This window comes from Carassius carassius, chromosome 8, assembly GCF_963082965.1.
Source record: "Carassius carassius chromosome 8, fCarCar2.1, whole genome shotgun sequence".
Lineage (NCBI taxonomy): Eukaryota > Metazoa > Chordata > Actinopteri > Cypriniformes > Cyprinidae > Carassius > Carassius carassius.
Window position 1 is genome coordinate 6,298,516 of NC_081762.1, and position 20,970 is coordinate 6,319,485.

The 20,970-nt window shown below is 35.1% G+C and overlaps 1 protein-coding gene across 1 annotated transcript in view; it reads left to right on the forward strand.

Moving 5' to 3' along the window:
* LOC132145079 (KH domain-containing, RNA-binding, signal transduction-associated protein 3-like) overlaps positions 1-20,970 on the forward strand; it is a 134,731-nt gene that overhangs the window by 74,963 nt on the left and 38,798 nt on the right. The window contains exons 3-6 of the mRNA XM_059555795.1: positions 11,151-11,267; positions 15,795-15,941; positions 19,139-19,278; positions 20,501-20,687. Coding sequence (XP_059411778.1) covers positions 11,151-11,267; positions 15,795-15,941; positions 19,139-19,278; positions 20,501-20,687 — 591 coding nt within the window. The remainder of the gene's footprint in view (positions 1-11,150; positions 11,268-15,794; positions 15,942-19,138; positions 19,279-20,500; positions 20,688-20,970) is intronic.

Sequence of the window (20,970 nt, forward strand, 5' to 3'; positions counted from 1 at the left end):
CACAATATTATTTTTTTTAACTGTATTTGATCAAATAAATGCAGCCTCTGTGAACATAAGAGACTTGTTAAATAAAAAAAAACCTTGGTGGTGCATGTGTGTGTGTGTGTATGTGTGTGTGTGTGTGTGTGTGTGTGTGTGTGTGTATATATATATATATATATACAGTGTTGGGAAGGTTACTTTGGAAATGTAATAGGTTACAGATTACAAGTTACCCTATTTAAAATGTAATAGTAGTGTACATTTTTTAATTACTTTAATAAAGTAATGTAACTAATTACTTTTGAGTACATTTTGATTACTTTTATAAATTTATAATGAATGTTAATTTGCTACTGTTAATCATCTTCAACCATTTTACACCATGCAGGTTTAACCTTACAGTAGTGCTCAATACTGTCAGACTTTCACCATCCTTCATCACCTGAATTAAGATGATCAAATTTGAACACATCCACCACACAATCAGACTTTATTACTGCCTTTTACTTAGAGATTGATCTGAAGTTCAAAGCAGATTTAAAATCAAAAGAAATAGTTTATAGATACTGTTTTTGAAACCAAATCTTTGCATAACTACAGGCATCTAACTGCATCTAACAATGGTTTGGGGAAAAATAGTTAATAAAAAAATAAAAGCATATACATCAACTCAAATATGGTTATCTAATAAGCATTTGTCCTATTTTGTGTACTAAACTCCTGAAACATTGGTGTCTTTTTGAAACACTGCTGTCTCTTTGTATATGATATGATGATAGTTTCTCAAAATAAGTAAAAAATGCTCATGAAGTGACTGTTCTAGAGATTAATTTCCATGAGGGGCGGACTGGGGAAAAAATAGGCTGGGAAATCTCACACTCATACACCCACAACCCATTCTGAAACATGGACAACCCTATTTTTTTTTTTGGACCTGACATGAAAAAGATTTGAATCTTGGGGGACTTGCAACGTAATTAAGAGTTCTCTCCTGAACTGCACCTTCACTTCCATTATCCATCCATCTCTCTCATGACTTTAATACTGAAGATTTTTATTTGACTTTTACCATGTTTTGTACGTGCAATTTTGTTTTTTTGGCAAATGAATTACCACTTGTATTTATTTTTAGTACAAATTCCATAGTTAAACCACGGTTAGTGCCATACCATAGGCTACATTAATTTTCCTAAGGGTTGTGTTTTTGTATCCACTAGCTCCCCCTAAACCTATGATAAAATATGATGATTTGTCTGCTAACTTACTACTGTAACATTACAATAGATAATAATGACGTCGTTTATACAGTATTTTGAGTGCTTGCGAGCAATGTGCTGCTGCTGCTTGACTAAGTAAACAAAGACAAAACTACATTAGCATCTTTACAGATGAAACTGACCTGCACCTGAAACCCTGAACAGAAGTGTCGCTTCTCTACTCCAGCTGTGCGCTTACACAGTTCACTCCGCTCTCTCTCTCTCGCATTGATTACTCAGAGTCTGATCCAAACCGTTCGGCGGAGGCGCAGAGAGCGCGCGAGCCCAACCATTGCCAGTCACGACTAACCGATCCATGATTTATTAGAGATTTAATTATCGAATGGCAGATTCGGAAATAATCGCTTTAGTAGGCTATATTCGGCCTGCAATTATACAATAACAATGTTAAAGTAGAAGGCCAAATCGTCTGCCAGGCCACCGGGAATAGTCCCGGTTCTCCCGATGTCCAGTCAGCGCCTGATTTCCACAGACACGCAGAACGTGCATGATTCATATTCAGTCTTTTTGCGGCTTAATATTCACAGACATCAGTCCATATCGGGTTTTGATTCAAGTGTACTGACCTACTTTTGATTTATTCGTCCAAAATGTGGCATATTGCGTCATTATAGGCTGAATTCCATTTTTATGACTGGATTTTACGAATGTGTTTTCCGCGTCTCGGAGATTATGGGCCATATGTCTTAGTGCAATTTGGGAAAGAAATAAGCTGTATGTGGATGTGTGTAAATATTCAAATGTAATCCTCTTTGTAATCGTTACAATTTTCATAAGTAACTGTAATTTAATTACTCATTTTTTCTTAGTAACTGTAACTGATTACTGTTACATTTATTTTGTAATTAAATTACGTAACGCCGTTACATGTAACTAGTTACTCCCCAACACTGTATATATATATATATATATATATATATATATATATATATATATATATATATATATATATATATATATATATATATATTAAGAACCAATTTTAGCTTACTTGTTAGTTTTACTATACAGTGGTAGCATATAAAACCAATAACAAGAAGTGAATCGGCCTCTTCATGATAAATGAGCACTGGAAAGATGAACAGTTCATGCTCCTAACATGAGGACAGATGGGCCGTTGACAGCCTCATACATTTGTACGCATACACACACTTTTGTGCACCTGTATATGATGTATATATGTATTCGAGGTAGCTGTGTGTGCACACACACATTCAGAGAGTGATAATGTGTGTGAGCTATTTTTTGAAGAGGGTTTGTAAATGGGCTCTGGGATCCCAGAGGGAGTGTGCTGCGAAGGGTAAAACATCTCTCACACACACAGATACACACACTCTACTCTCATTTTTTTACTCATATTATATATGTCTGGTACCTAATATAAGACAGGGATAGAATTTGTAATTAATGGAAAAATATATTATTATTATTGTTATAGGTATTCATATTTAATTTTCAGTTTTAATGAATGTAACTCTTTTTGCTCATGAATGCACCAACAGACTGCAGTAGTCTGAATCAGAGCTCAATTTGCGTGTCTGGGTCTACTTAATTTATATATATATATATAATATATATATATATATATATATATATATATATATATATATATATATATATATATATATATATATATATATATATATATATATATATATGTATATATATATATATATATATATATATATATATTTTTTTTTTTTTTTAAGGAAATATGAGTGGTTCTTACAAGTGTAAAATCCATAACATCAGGGAATTCTGGATGCTTGCCAGGGTATTACTATGTGGAAACAGCCCACCTTCAAGTTTAAATTTAACTTTGTCTTAATTATTTTATTTTATTTTATTTTATTTTATTTTATTTAATTTTATATCCGGTTGGGTTTTGTCTCACTGGCTGTGTCAGGTCACAGGTTTTGTTAAACGCATCATTGTGCTTCAAAAGAGTCTCCATCCAGATCTCTACACTGTAAATATTACTCAAACCCAAATTTCAGCATGTGTTATTAAACACAAGTCTGCTTTACTCCTGATTCCAGCACCTACAGGAGCCCCAGTTGTCCAGAGATGTTTGGTTGGCTCTGTGGCTCCATTAAAGCTGGACCTTATAATGACATTATTATCTATTCAGTATGAAATTTGTCACAGTGCAGTGAGTCAAATGATATAGTTTGTGCACTGCAGTGTTGTGAATATAATTGTCCCTGGCTTTAACTGGATGATCAGCAGATTGCTTTAACCACAAACCATGGTAGACTGCCTGCCAAACTCTTCCCACTGTCTATCATGGGCATAGAAGAGGTTATCTGCTTTAGATCGAGAGTGGTGGTAACATAATACCATGGTATGGATGGTAAAATACTGTTGTACTTTAAAATACAGCATATGATGGAATTAGTTTAACATGGTTTTTATAAAGGGCTACCAATGCAAAGGCCCAACATAACATAGTACTCTACTTTTTTGTAAGTGTAATTGTTTAGTACATTTACAGTACCATGGTTAAACTATGGTATTCTCTGAAGTACGTTTGAGTGCCATATAAATAGCTTGGTGTGTGAATATAATAATTAATCTTACAAAAAAGTACCATGGCAGTAACATAATACACGGCGATGGCTCCTCCAGTTTTGGCCAGCCGGCAGGAGCCCCCCGTTCCCTGCTCCTCCCCATTATGGCGGACAGCAGTAGGCTCTGGCCTCCCGGCGAATGGCGCCGACTCCTCCACTCCTTCATGGACGGCAGCCGTCCCTCCACCTCACGGGCGGCCGGCAGCGAGTTCGTCCGTCCCTCTAGCAACTCACTCCAGCCCACTACCTCAAACATCCACAGTGGCAGACTGCTCCACCATGCTCAATGGCACTGCGGATTCACCACAGCGGCAAGAGATCTTCGGCAGCGCGTCCCTCCTTCCTCCCGGGTTACGGCACCAATGTAACACAATAAAAGCCTTCCTAGTCACGGGAAGAAGGAGGCGGGAAGCGGCGAACATTCCAATCAAACTTTAATAATAAAATAAACACAAAACAACGCAACAGCCCCTCATGGATGACTGCCGCGCACAAAAAAAACCCAAACACAAAATAAAATCCAGGCCTGGTCCTCTCTCGTCCTTCTCTGTCGTAACTCCTCCTCTTTATACTTCCGGAGCTCCTTCTTGGGACTCGAGACCGGTGAGTGGCACAGGTGTTGCTCATTTCCAAATCACTTCACCGGCCTCGCTCCGTTCCCACGGCTCCGTACCATATGTTTTTTAAGTGTTATTATTCAGTACATTTGCCAAAAAGTACCATGGTACTACCAAGGTTTTGAACATTTTCCATGGTAGAACCATGGTATTCTTTAAAGTACCTTATAGTACTATCTAAGTGCCATGGTTTGTGAATATAATAACCTTACAAAAAGTTATGCGGTAACATACACCAAATATTGCCAATATTGATACTTAAATTCACATACCATAGTTCTTATATGGCGCTACCATGGTATTACCATCGTAAAATACCTTGTCCAAAACACATGGTAGTACCATACTTTTAAAGTGTAATCAGTCAGTATGTTTACCATGGTTTTTAAACGTACCATGTTAAAATCATAGTGGTGGTAACATAATAACATGGTATTAGAGGGTATTACTGTTATACTAAAAAATGCTATGGTACTATGTTTTTTATATGGTACTATCATGGTATGTCCTTAATGCTATGGTACTATGTCCACAAATTTTGGTTACATACTTTTATTTGTACATGTTATCCTTCATGTTTTTCAGACATGGTAAAACCATGGTATTATTTGAAGTACCTTGTAGTACCATATTAAAACCATAATATGTGACTATCACAAAAGTATTGTGGTGGTAAAATAATACCAAATCAAATGTATCAAATGTGGTACTTTGAAAAATACTGTGGTACTAAATTTAATTTACTGTTTTTTTTTTTTTTTTTTTTTACGTGGTACTACTATGGTGCTATATTCAAACAATTGTGGTAGTGCCCATATAATAATAAACCATGGTATTATTGGAAGTAACTTGGAGTACTTTATTAATACCTTGTTAACATAATCATTCAGTAAATTTATCATAAAGGGGAATTGTACTAGCATTATTTTTTTTTATATGTAGCATGGTGAAACCATAGTATTTTTGGAAGTATGCCTACTTTGGACTACTATATAAATACCATGCTATGTGAATTTCTGTTGAAATGAACACAGGCTTTAACCTGTGGATCCCACTATTCAGTCTTGGGCGTTTGCTGTTGACTTCAGGTTTGTCATAGCAATGCGTTATAGGACAGCTGTTGAGAAAAAAAAAGATGGGGACGTCAGGTCTTGTAAATGAAACTTCATCTCAGAGCTAAAAGGAATGTCAGAGTACATGAGCCCTCAGCGTTAGAGCCGTAATGATCGGCCACTTCAAATAAAGCAATTATCAGTGGCGGAGCGAGAGCGCCAGTGTAATGTCATACAGCGCGGCTATTCACGTCACCCCACGTCACACTAAACAGATTGCCTTTGACAGCTCTGATGACTGTAGACACTAATGTGCTGTTTAGAGCTTCAGAGAGCTACTGGAGGAAGACAAATTAAATTTGTCCAGTGTGACAGGTGGATGAGGAGAAGGAGAGCGAGAGCTTGAAGGGTGAGTGTGATGAATCTGATTGGAACAGTTTTACTCCAGACGTCACCTTTAGATTCATTTATGGGACACATGTTTACAAAACAGGCACACTTTCTTGGCTAATTTTATCTTGTGAGGACATGGTCGCTTGTCATTGATATTGAAGAACAATTTTATATTAGTGAATCGTGAATATGCATTTTAAGTGTTTATTAAACGTGAGGCATTTCATTTTTGTGGCATTAGTGTTTGGTTTGCCACTGGGAATTATTATTTTTATTTTTCAAACTGTCTGCCATTGGTCAGTCAAACATATAGTCCTGCCCTAAACTCATGCTATTGGTTGAGCTACAATGTAGGTTTAATCAGGATGGTTAAACAAATGTTTCAGTGCTTGCCTGTGTAATTTTATTATTTTATTATCCCCAATACTTTTGTGCCTTTATCCCCAATACTTTTGTAGCTCTTTGTCCGAAACGTTGCCGCCACTTTTAACTTTTTTAAATAAAGGGAGAACAACATCTGTGCAGATCCTTTTTGCATGATAAATTATATATTGCGCAATAATATTGCATGTATGTTGTGGTGTGATTTTTCAATGTAAACAGTCACAACAAGTTTTATTTATGATACACTATTTACATATTTATGAGCATGTAACCCAATCCCCGCCCCTAAACTTGCCAATAAAACACAAGATATTGTGTTTAAAAATGATTAATATTCCAAGTCTTCTGAGGCAAAACGATTGATTTGTGAGAGGAATGTCTGCGATCGCCGTCTCCATCTCTGTCCGCCGTAAAGCTCATCCTGTGTGCTACAGTCTGTGTGCAAATTCAAAAAATGCCGCCAGAAGAAGCCTTACGTCAGCCTTGGTTGTAAAATGCTATTGGATCTTGTATGTCTAGGGGTGATTGCATCATGCTACAGGGGTATCTTTTTGAATGAGATGTGAGCATGTTAATGGAGTGAGATCATCACGAGGTGGGTTTAGGGTAGAGGTGGGGTTAGGTGCTCCAATGAAAGTATATATTTATATAAAATTATTAGATTTTTTACAAATGCATGCAATCCGTTAAATTAAGACAAACAACTGAAAACAATGAACAACCCTGCACTGTAAAAAAGTGATGCTAAAGGGGTACCTTGAGCGTCAGAAAGCGACGCCATGGTGTCCTGACCAAGCATCAATATGTGACGAGTTGGGAGTGAGAATGTGTTGGTTTTTGTTGTTCTGAGATGCTACGGTGCTGTTCAAAAGTTTTGGGAGCGGTAAGATTTTTTAATTTTATTTATTTATTTAAACATTTTTTTAAGTCTTATCTGCTCACCAAGGCTGCATTTATTTATTATTATTAATAATAATAATAATAATAATAATAATAATAAAAAAATACTATAACAATTTTAAATTAGTTTTCTATTTGTACATATTTTAAAATGCAATTTATTCATGTGATCAAAGCTGAATTTTCAGTCTTCAGTGTAACATAATTCTTCAGAAATCACTCTTATATACTGATTTGCTGCTCAAGAAACATTTCTTATGGTTTTTTGGTGTTAAAAACCAGGACACTCTATAAGCATTATAAATACCATTATAAATATCACTTTTGATATATATATATATATATATATATATATATATATATATATATAAAATTTATTATTATTATTATTAAAAATCTTACTGACCCCAAAATTCTGAATGGTTAAGTACATATTACAAGTTGTCTATAACATTTGTGTGAGTAAAAGGCTATTGACTTCAATTCTGAAAAATTTAATTTGTGTCCGGTTCAGATTCACCACATGACATAGCGGTTTTGAGAGAAAGATTTTCAGTAAAAAATAGGCTAAATAATGATTGATTTCTCACACAAAAATCTATTGAGTGACTTTAAAACACTTTGAAAATAGTGCAGTTGTAAGGTTTACTTTTTGACACTTTTTCATCTGTGTTATGACAGAACTGTTTTTGTAGACCTGTGTAAGGTTTCTTTAAAAATCCTTTCATTTTCTCTTGAGAAAATAACAGCATTTGGGTTCACAATGACATGAGGGTGAGAAAATAATGACAGGATTTCCTTTTATGTTTATTATTCCTTTAAATTAAAGTGTTTTTCATGTCTTTCTCAGGCAGTGTGTGTGCAGTCTCTGGCAGCTGACTGTGAGGTCAGACTCTTTGTAAAGGCTGTTTAGCGAGACCCAAAGTGAAAAGCCCTCCATGTGCCAACTGTTTTATCTCAAACAGAGAATGCTGCTTTCTTCTCAGACATTTCATTGTGTTTTCCAAACAAACAGAGCTTTATTAACGAGAGATATTTCCATAAAGAGTAAACCGAGTTTAATAAGTGACACATGGATCTCTGAGATCTTTTTGAAAGCGTTTGAGAAAAATGAATACCGTATGTGATTTAGCATCAGCATCAGGGCACTATCAGCCGAACGATCTGTAAATTACCCTCATTACCTGATGTTATCTGCAATTAAAATGAATTCATAATGAATGTCATGGTGGGATATCCAAATTTTGCCTGTGAGCTATTACTTCATTTTGCCTGTGCCTTTCTTATAAGCCTACATGTATTTTCATAAAGCTGCACACATTTTGTGCATTCATATCAGATAACGGTTATCATCTTCTCCTATTTTTTGTCATGAGACAGTAATGTTCTCTGGTAGATCTTTTTGAAAACTAATAAAACGTGCCAAGTCAAGCATCACTTTTACTATTTTGGCTTTAAATTTATAATCATTAAAATGTTGTATCCAACAATCCTCAAATCATGTGTTGATGAGGAGAGCTAAGCTGCTTCCTTTCTGAAAGACAAATTTTCCCATGTGGATAATATCTGCAAAAAAAAAAAAAAAAAAAACTTGGGTGATTTTTGCATGTATTTATTGTCTATTCATCAGAAGTTCTCATTGGGAAACAGACACAGAAATGTCAGCATTTCTACATTGAGGAGAGGCCAGGGTGTGTGTGTGTGTGTGTGTGTGTGTGTGTGTGTGTGTGTGTGTGTGTGTGTGTGATGGTGTGTGTTTAAGAGCTTTAGAGCTTTTCGTAAATCCTCACGCAGTTTGGCCCACGCTGTCATTTACAAGCCTTAATATCATCAGATTACACCATTAAAGCACAGCCAAACAAAAGCCTCTGTAAATAACAGACATCTAATGAAAGCAACTCCACAAACAGCCATCAGCAGCAGAACCCACCACGCTCTAAAAATCCAATGTGTGGATTGACAATAACACCACGGGACACTATCTATCTATCTATCTATCTATCTATCTATCTATCTATCTATCTATCTATCTATCTATCTATCTATCTATCTATCTATCTATCTATCTATCTATCTATCTATCTATCTATCTATCTATCTATCTATCTATCTATCTATCATCTATCTATCAAATTATTATTGAGCTGATGACTAAGAAGTCATGACCTTTAAATTGTCAATCTATCATCAGCTCAATAATAATTTGCGTATCCTCATTGCTATAAAGTATTTGAGATGATTATGTCCCAAAGTATCAGGATTAGTGCATTCTCAAATCATAGTGTGTTCCCATTGGAAAGAGAAATCACAAATGAGATCTTTTAACCATCTCGGTTGTTGCTTTTGGAGATCAGTGAGATTATATTAGTAGCAAATGGAAACTTTTGCTGAACTTCCTTCTCTTAATATATTATATATTAAGATATATATATATATATATATATATATATATATATATATATATATATATATATATATATATATATATATATCACCTATTAACTTTAGAGGTGATTTTCTCAATATTTTTGATTTTTTTTCCTGATATGCAAATAGATCTCGGCCAAATATTATCCTATCTTAACAAACCACCCATCAATGGAAAGCTTATTTATTCAGCTTTCAGATCTCATTTTTGAAAAATTTACACTTAAGACTGGTTTTGTGGTCCAGGATCACATATAGTATGTACATGTAGTAACAAGAACACCCTAAATAAAATGTAACCCTTCTTCTTAGAATTGTGAGGAAAAAGTCACAGTTGCCTCTTTAATTTGTTTTATCCTATGGCAGAAATAAACGTCCATACTTTAAAATGCACTTAGATTTCCCCAGATAGCTTATACTCATAAGTCAGACATTTCAGTATGATCATTATAAACATTTCTCGTTATTCTTATAAGAGATCTGATCTGAGCTGAGGAAATACATCTTACACTCTGTCAACAATTGTCTCATGACAGTTCATATTTCTGCAGGTGAATTTTATAAGAAAAAGTGCTGCATATTATATAATATATATAGTATAGAATTTCTTTTGAATTTTCAAAGTATGTATTCATCTTGCCACAAAGGTTGTATAAACCTAGAACTGCTCTGCTCTTTCTGCTAATTCTAGGATTCAAATTTTGCCATCAGGTTCAGTCAAGCCTTTGTATTTTGAAGAAGTAGCTGAGAAAGTTTGAGATTGTGTCACCTTAGCGCTGTGATTGTGTCTGTGGCTTTCTCAGAGGTCTTCATGGGTGGCAGGGTTTGATGTTCTGCTCCGGGTTCAGCGGTGAGATCGCTAACAAGCCTGGACAGCAGGCGCAGGTGAAGCGTTTTAACAAGAACAGCAGAGAAAGCGTCTAACCTCCACAGCCTATATGCTTCCTCTTTCTTTTCTATTTTTTCTGGTACGATTCTTCTTCCTTTCTTTCTCTTTCTTCTGTCTCAGGTTTCTTTGATCCTTGCCTCCTGTTTCCATCCGAATGTGACACAAAACAGTATGTGTTTTAGATCTGGAGTCTCTTGTGATTCAGTAAACTGTCTTTCACAGATGCAGTTCTGTCAAGAGGAACACTGTGCCCAGATAGCAAAATACACTCGGACCAGTTCCGGTTAAATTCTATAAAGCTTGCTATAAAACATTACCAGCATTATTCAAAGTATCTTGTCAGAGGTATGGAAAAACATATGTAAATTTATCAAAGCCACACAATGGTATATTGTGAAGGAACTTTTCAACGATTTTTGTTTTTATAGTTAGCTAATTATATGTTGCTAAACTATTAAAATATATTAAAATATAAAACATATGAAGATCTCAGATGCGTGGTAGGAGTCTCGCACCTGTGCTCGTGTCCGCCATATTTGTGCAGTTTGGATGCAAACATTTTGCTAAAAGTTAACTTATGTATTAGAGAATTTGTAATTAGAAGACAGTACTATGAAGTGAAAGTAAAAATTAAATTTTCCCTCTCTCTTTATTAGTTCAATTTTGTGGGTAAACTCCTGGGCCCTCGAGGGAACTCATTAAAGAGACTGCAGGAGGACACGCTGACCAAGATGTCCATCCTCGGCAAGGGATCCATGAGAGACAAAGAAAAGGTATTCTTTCTTTGCTTATTATCAGTGTTTTTCTTTGCTTATTATCAGTCTCTGGGTTGTTAATCAGGGTATATGAGGCAGGAACTGGTGATTTTGTCCCGTCTTTCACCACATAGTTTCATTGTCTCCACTGTCAAGGGTGAGAAGTGATCTGAACGATCACATCGTTGCGTTTCTGCATGCTGCACCACTGATTGAATCGACTGATGGTTGCTGATGGGTTGCTCCCCCCACCTCACCTGGAAAGAGGAATACGATGTCATACAGACATGCTAACGTCAGCATTGTGTCAGAGAGAAAGAGAGAAAGAACACAAGAGACAAAGGGACAGAGAGATATAGTCTGACAGGTTTATTGGCAAAGAACAGATTACTTCTTAAAGCATCTAAATGAATTCACTTGAGCTGTCTGTTGCGGTAATTCAGATGCATTCTTCTAGTTAAACAGGAATTTTTTTTTTCCTTTTTTTAAAAGCTTCATCTATAGACAACAATGTTGTCAATAATGATCCCCATTCACACAGATCACCAAAAAAGACTAAAAACGCTGTATTGTTCATGCCAGACCCGTAGTTGGCGATGTTATGCACATATACTGAACATGCAACACACATGCGCATGACTTCACCGTTTTCACAAATTTGCATTTTTACAGTTAAAACTTTTACTTTGGAACTTTTAAAGTTTGCATTTTCAGGCCCCCAAAAGGCCATTGTCATATAAATGAATAGCCAAAATGCATAAACAATTTAGAAATTTTAGTAAAAAACATTGTTGTGTAAACGGCACTGTCATTTTTTTTTCTTCCTAAACATTTCTTGCACCAAAAAAAGTAGTTTAATTTTAGATGATCCTTTTAGTTCATGTCTGTAGTTTATTTTGATACAGATTCAATCTAAACACATAGAAACAGCTGTAAAATTGCAACCTTTCTAAATGTCCAAAATGTGTGTGTGTGTGTGTGTGTGTGTGTGTGTGTATATATATATATATGTATACAAATCCACAGTCATTATCAGCGTGGATTTGCGCAGCTTGTCAGTTTACATCATTAACATATATATATAAGGGCTGTCAGTTTAACGCATTAACTTAATTGATTAGTTTTGAATAATGAATAATTTGATTACATTTTTTTAACGCAGTTAACACTAGCCCCGCCCCCAGAACTGTACCTACATCATCTTACATTTATTATAGTATACAGTAGCAGCAGCATCGTGACAAAATACCGGACATAAACAATAAGCGGCGCACCTTCTCTCTGTGTTTTTTTCCTTTTTTCGAGAGTGTTTCCATTTTTTCTCCCTGCAATCATGGAAATCACCATGAGATTCTCTGCCCTGGCCCACAGAGATCTCGCATTCATCGAGTACGCCCGGGAATTCTGCAAACTAGACATGATAACAGCGTTGAATGACGCCACCGTCAATTCGTTGTTCTGGATCAGGGCCAATTACCATCGCCCCGTGGATCTCCCAGACACCACAGGACTGAGCAAGCCTGCCGGCCGCTCCGAAGTCGGGCCCAGTAGCCGGTTCACTCTCAAGCCCTCAGCTGACAGCAGCATGATCCTTAACCCAAAGGGAGGAATCAAAGGAGGTAGCAACTGTTGGTTCGAGCCCATGAGTCCACTCCAGTATTGGCTCCAGTCCCCACGTCCAACCCAGTGAGGGCTGCTGCATCCTGCCCACAGTGGGACTCAGAAGCCAATATTCTCCCCAAGGATTTTTTAGAGGGGGGGGTGGGGGGGGGGGTATAGGGATCTGTCTGTAGGGGTCGGTCCGAGTGTTGAGGCCTGGCTCCCCGAGCTGCCTGCTCTGCCATGGGAGTTCCAGGTGTGTCTCGTTTATCCCTTGATGAGTCCCATAATTTAAGCCCTGTGTGTTTCCATGTCCAGCATCTGGTATTGTTTGTCAATCCCCTCTGCTATGTGAGCCTTGCTTTGTTTTGGTGTTAATAAAAACTTACTTCACGGAATCCCTTATGTCTCCTCGCTCCTTTGCTCTTCACTCCGTCAAAGTAGCAGCAGCATCGAGACAGTTCAGGATTTTTTGTTGAATAGAAAGTTCTGTAGAAGAGCATTTATAAGAAATGTAAAGTGTTATAATTAATTTAATGTCAATTTTGATTAATTTAATGCATTTTTGCTGAGTGAAAGTATACATTTATTTAGGAGAAAAAAATAACCTTGCTTTCTCTCCTTACTTTTAAAAAAAGGCTGTTTTTGCTACTATACCTTTAATTAGTTGGCTCTAATTGGCTAAGTTGTTGCATGCAATATTTATTTTAAAAGGTTCAGGAAAATCCATGATATGTATCCTTTTAAGTATTGACATTTTCCCCCAGCAGATTGTGTGCATGTACCTCTGGTTTCTGGCCATTTTTTGATGTGTGCATGTATAAGCATGCCACAATTACATTCAGCGTTCACACGAGCAATCTTCTCCCTTCAGACAGCTGTTCCAGAGCTCAGGGTGTTCTGGAAGGTTTTATCTACTAATTGGGCGTGTTGTTATTGACTGCTGCACTCCTCCGGTCCTGTCAGATTTTGGTGAACAAGCTCTCTGTGGAGAAAAGCGAGAGAGGGGGAATTGTGCACCGCAAATTGGCCGGTTTGGATCTGGAATGCTCACCTGCACGGTTTTAAGCTGTTTGGAGATTCTCCTGCAGCTCCGTCCCACAGCAGAGAGGAGAGATTTGCTTAAAGCTCATCATTCTCTTTGATGTACTAGAATTTGCAGAAATGAATTTCACAGAATTTACCAAACGATGTTGATAGTAAACATACACGCCCCAAACCCCACAAGAGCTTGTTTTTGGAAGCACTTTAGAAAACTTTACATATATGTGTGCCGTTTAATGTGGAAAATATGCTTTTGCAAACACTTTTGCATGGAAGCTTGTTTTTTTTCCAAATAATAAATAAATAAATAAAAAAAAAATGGTAATTGAGACTTTTATTTAAAAATTCTGACTTTTTCTCCTGGTTTCTGAGTTAATATTTAGCAATTGTGACTTTTTTTTCCTGAGTTTAAATCTAGCAATTTTGACTTTTTTTCTCATAATTCTGAGTTGAAATCTTTCAATTAGACTTTTTTTCCCTTCATAATTGTGTTTAAATCTTGCAATTATGACTTTTTTCATAATTATGAGTTTAAATCTTGCAATTTAGAAATTTTTCTTCTCATAATTCTGAGTTTAAATCTTGCAGTTCTGACTCTTTTTTCAGAATTCTCAGTGTACATTCGTCTTGCTATTTTGACTTTTTTCTTGTTTACATCTCACATTTATTATTAGTATTTTTATTTCCTCCATGGAATACAAAATTAAATATTTAAAGAAATTTACAACTATTTTATCTCACAATTCACTTCTTTATACATCTTGCAATTATGTTTATACAAATATTTATTTATTTATTTAATTTTTATTTATTCATTTATTTTTGCCACATAACAAGAAATTAAGAAGGTACTTGCTACTTTCTGATCACACAAATTTGACTTTTTCTCTTTCATTTTTTCTAGCAGCTGCAAGTTTGTCTCACAAGTCTGACTTGAATTTGTGCACAATTTCCAGATTCATTCATTCATTCATTCATTTAAAATTCACTGATTAAAACAAGCTTCCATAGTTTTCTCAAAATTTTATACAGTCCTATACAAATATGACAATTATTTTGAAAATCAATCTGATACTTTTTGCTTTCTTTATACAGGTTCCTGGTTTTATTTTAAACGATTCATCAGTCATTTAATTAAAACAACTTGCTCTGCCTCTTAAATTAATAATCTTTAGATAAATAATGTTTAAGATCCTTTTTAAAAGAGGCCCTTTTTATTTTTTTATTATGCATAACACTACACAAAACTCCACAAAAATAATGCTTTAAAGAGAATGAATGGAACTTAAAAACAAAAACAAACAATAAAAACATTACTGTAAATGTAAATCTAGATTTTTGGGCAGTTTGTTGATTAGCCCATGCTTACTGCCTTTTCATACACACATGCTCCGTTACCTCAGCATATCTGCACTAAACTGACCTCTTTCAGTAAACAGCAGATTGTGGATGAAATTAGCATATCATTTGCATAACTGCGACTGTTTTAAAGAGAGCAGATTAACTGTATGACATCAGAGGAAGCACAGGAGACAAGCACTCACATAACAGCACGCTTTGCTCTCCAACTAAAAGCCGTGCTGAATGAAAATCTCACCCTGCTTTTAAAATAAAGCGGCATCATCTGTGCATCTGACAGGTGGGCTGATGTAATTCTTTGCCATGTTTCTGTCTCACGGTTCCTGTTAAATTGCTCTTTTGCTTTGCGCCAGCTAACAGTGCTCCCCACTCGCTGCACAGTGTCAATGTGTTTGCATATGGAATTTACATTTTAATTGAATAGAATATGCATATATATTAGTATATATATTACTATATATACTATATATATTAGTTCCTGTTCCTCAACTGGTATGGCAAATGCTTGCAAATGTGTAATTTTTTCTTTTTTTTTATACACAGGAAGAAGAACTGCGAAAGAGCGGAGAGACAAAGTATCACCACCTCAACGAAGATCTTCATGTGCTGATCGAGGTGTTCGCACCGCCCGCTGAAGCATATGCAAGAATGGGTCACGCTCTAGAGGAGATCAAAAAATTTCTTATTCCTGTACGTCTGTTTGTACAATCTTCTAAACACAAACTGAGCATCAACATCATCATCTTTCATGTTATGATTGTAGCGTTTATTACCTTTAGACCAAAAATACACATTCACTTGTTTCAAAATCTTAAAAAAAAAATTCACGTTTTATTTTAGAGGTTTATTCTCACTATTAACATAACTTGTAAATTAAAAAAAAACAGTTACAATATTACCTTAAGCCAAAATACATAGTGTTTTAAATGGTTTGTAAAACTGGATTCATACTAGTCAAGTTTTGTCCAATGAGTCCACAGTCCAGACAAAAACTAATTAGAATGGTTTAGAAAATATTTTCACATAGAACTTTCTAGTAATTTTCACAAAAAATTACAAAGAAACAGGGCTATTTTATAGTTAACTAAAAACCATAGAAAACCTTAAAATAAACTTGAACTACAATAAAATGTTTTTTTTTTATATTTAAGAAAACGTTTTTAATTTTCATTTAACTTAACTTTATACTAAAATGGTACTAAAAAAACTAAAACTAAACTAAAATAAAAATTAATCAAATCTATATAGATCAGCCTGATCTCACAATCAAAACGTATATATTTAAACGTAAATTAAAACTGTCCAATACGTATGTGCCTTTATGTATTTAGTGTCATTTATGTACGTAACTCAACGTAATTACAGGTTCGATACATATCTAAATTTACGTAAAAACAACCTCAAATACGTACATATAGAACGTGTTCTCTGACCAGTCAGTTATCCATAGAGATTTGCTCATGAAGCTGCTTTTCAATTCGTATCTGATTAATTTGTTTAAGACTTTAAGACTCTCTCCGTGAAGGCGCACTGGCGCAGTACTGATTTCAAATGTCGATCAACTGAAACATGGCATGTGGCAATCTGTGATGAAATAGGTGAGAACCAATGAGCGTTCGATATCAGTGCTGAAACCATGTCGTAATGTTTCTCGAGGGCGAACTGGCGCTATTTTCAAATTCGAATCATAACGAGTAGTGGTGGAAATTATGATTCTTTCAAGAGATTTGTTCATTTTCAGTTCGTTCACCAAAATGATTCGTTCAGAATCGTTCACTGATTTGTTCAGTGACCATTTCTTCGTATTACACAAAATATGCCAGCAGGTGGCAAAAAAGAGTGTATTATGTGTTATGTCTTAAGTCAACGAACGTATTCAGTATTAACTGATCTGGCTTTATTAAATTGTGTGCATAATCGCATTCAATATATAAAGTCTAATTAAGTTGTTCAGATGAACAAAGCATGAGATTTTCTTGCCTAATTAGCATTTTAATTGTTTGGTCAGACAGTTTGTATATTACATATTCAAATTCATAAATCTGAGTTCTGTATGCTGAATATGAAAACAAGCGTATGTGCACAGTACCTATAACTGTGCTTTGCACTTTGCGAGATTGAAATGCTAAATGGTGTAAACCAGATTACTCTCATTCATTTCGTTCACGAACGAGATAAGTAACAGTTTATTTCATTCACGAACGACATGTATCCATTCATTGAACTCGTTCACGAAGGACATGTGTGCCAGTTCAGTCATTTCATTCACGAACGAGATGTACTAAATCATTCAACTCATTCACGAACGACATGTGTACCATCCAGTCACTTCATTCACGAATGATAAGATCTCTAGAAGTTCAGACTCACATGAAACTCGTTCATTGAAGGGCGTATTCGTTCACTACATTCAACAAATCACTTGCTCTGTCACATCTCATACTCGAAGGCTATTGGCTCGAGGTTGAGTAAGTCTTTGACAAGATGAAACAGTTCACAGAGCTACTCGGTTCACTGAGTCAGTGGATTGCGTGAACGAGACCGATTCATTCACCTAAGAGATTCGTTCAAAAAGAACGCTTCGTTCACGAACGACACATCACTAATAACGAGCGCGGGCTTTGACTGTGATGGTCGCTGTTGCTGATGATGAAGAAGAAGATCGATTGATAAAGGGCTGAATTTGGATATGTTCCTTGCAAACATCTGGATTCTAAAGATATGGATTACAGCAAACAAATAAAATGGATGTGATTTGTAATTTTATGCTGTGCTTTTGTGTATCTATGGTTGTATTGTCAGTCATAGGATAGAAGAAAATCGCACAGCAAAATATTACAAAATGGTTAAACAATTACATAAATTCTATTCATTTTAAGGTTTCAAAGTGTAATCTCGTTTAACATTATGTAATCCCCCGAAACGAGTTTGCAGCATGCACAGAAATGTTATTTCCTATTAAGTAGATGATTAAACTGCTTTCAATAAATTCAATAAAAAACATGTATAGATATGACAATTAAATACAACAGATTAAAATCATTAAAGCCATGATTTTAATATTAATACATGGGAATTCATATACATTTACACTTTACGTTAGACTATTTACGTTTTTTTAGCTGCTAACACGTAAGTATTTGTACGTTTTACTGATACAAATACGTCAAAGTTGTACGTTTTTATGTGCATGAAAACGTAACTAAATGTACGTGTGGTAGAACCACATTTAACGTAAAAATACACACGTGTTCTCATGAGATCACGTTGTATAGATACATATTTAAAAAATTTATTAGAAATGACAAACGCATAATAAAATTATCTAAACTTACTTAAAACTTAAGCTAAAATGAAAATAAAAGAAGAACATATAAAAATAAAAACTAATTTAAAATATTAATAAAAATGTATTTGTATCTCGATACTAAAATAAAAATGCAAATAAATGGTAAATGACGTAACACTTTTAAAACAGAAATAGCATTTTCTTGTAAAACATACTTTAATGATCTCTGTTTTACAGTGTTTGGTGGATAAAATCAAGTCATTCTTTCTCAAGTTTTCTATTTTAGTTACAAATATATTACATTGGAGAAGTTAAGTGGTTTGCAGATTCATGTAATTGTCCGGATCTTCTCTATCAAACACAACACATATGTTCACGTTTGTGCACGGTATTGACTTTATGTATATAAAATCTCACAGTGACATCTGTTATGCTAATGAAAAGCTACATTAAATGTTAATATTTATATATAGAATGCCTCCTCTTGGGGAAAAACAGATGTTGGTGTGTGTTTGGGGTTGCAGGGGGCATATATTTCCCCTTGAAAAACAAGTGGACCATTATTGTGCGTTACAGCTCATTAACTGTGTGTGTACAGGACTATAACGATGAGATCAGACAGGCTCAGCTACAGGAGCTGACGTATCTGAACGGCGGCTCGGAGGACGCCAAAGTCCCAGCAGCCAGAGGCAAGAGCAGCACACGAAGCAGAGGAACTTCAGTGCCGGGATCACACAGGTACGACAGCGATTCTTTGTACTGTAATCACAGAGCTAGAAACGGCAGGATAACTTGTAAACAAGACTAATAAACTCCTTATTTTCACCTTTTCTGCCCATTGAATTTTTTCTGCTGTTTAATGAGAAATGGATTTGAAACTCCACTGAGAGTTTAATGCAGTATAACTGACAGATTTATTCTCACTTGGACTGGCGCTAATGTCATTTCCTCAAACCAGACTCATTTTCATCATAGTTGGAGAGGGAAATTCAATCAAACCGTCAAAGTAATCTTCCACTGGAGGATAGAATATATTCAACAGCATATTGTTCTTAGTAAATGATAACCAAAAACTAGACTAGATCTATCTGTCTGTCAGTTCAAAGATGCTTATTAAATTTCAAAGCTTTATTATAAATAGTTATGCTGCTAAAATTTTTGTAGAAACTGAGATATGCCATTTCCAGTGTTCTTTTTTTTCAGGGTTTTACATTGAAACGATGTAAAATACCATCAATTTTGTTCAGTTTAATGAATAAATAAATAAATCTGACCCCAAACTTTTGAACAGTAGTATACACTATAGTAAACTTTTGGACACGTTTCTGTTTTACTATACTGTTCCATACCTTAGATTATTATTAACTTCATCAAAACTGTGGATTTATTGGAATTACATAAGGAACAACAAATAGATAAACATATTAAAATGTATTTTTAGCTCTTTCTTCTTATGTTAAGAAACATAAAAATGTATAATACATTTCACTAATTCACTTGACGTTTAAACAATACAAAGAAGCAGCAAGTAATGCATTGAACTGCATTGAAATTGTGAAGTAGAAATACTGAAATAGTTATCCTATATTTACAACTTGGAAAAATCTTTATATATATATATATATATATATATATATATATATATATATATATATATATATATATATATATATATATATATATATATATATATATATATATACATACAGTGCATACACTTTTGTGAAGGCACAATATATATTATCTCCAAAGGTAATGTAAAGAATCTTAAGTATATTTTGGTAAAAAGGTTTAACATCACTAATTTAGTTCATTTATGTCCATTCATTTCTCTTGCAGTGTATATGCATTTTTTCACACCATTTTTACACTATTGTGTCTTCATTTTTTAAATGAAGAATTCTTTCTCCAGTGAAAATGTTTAGTTAATTATATTTATATTTGGGCATGTGTCCTGCAGGTGTAGAGGAGGCGTTCCTCCTCCTCAGGCTGCAGTCCCGCGGGGGGTGGCGCCCAGAGGAGCTCCGCCCAGCAGGGTTCCGTCCAGCAGAGTAAGGGGTGTTCCCTCACAGAGAGCACGAGGAGCTCCGCCCCCACCCGGGTACAGACCTCCCCCTCCAGTGGTGCAGGATACCTATGGCGAATATGTAAGTAACTGTCACTTGCTTTGCTGTAGACGTTATTCTGTTTAGGATCTATATCAAATAATTTTTATAACATTCAAGGACAGAATTAATGAAGATCAGATTATTAGTATCCAGCAAATGGTGGCAGGATGACATACTGGATTTTTTAAATATGCATTTAAGTATGTTTTTTAAAGCTAATACTGTTCACAACAGTTTTTTACTACAGTATGCTAGTTGGTTTTGCAAAAGTCAATTAATTGTACTGTACCATCACCAGTGCAGATCTATACACTTAGAGATT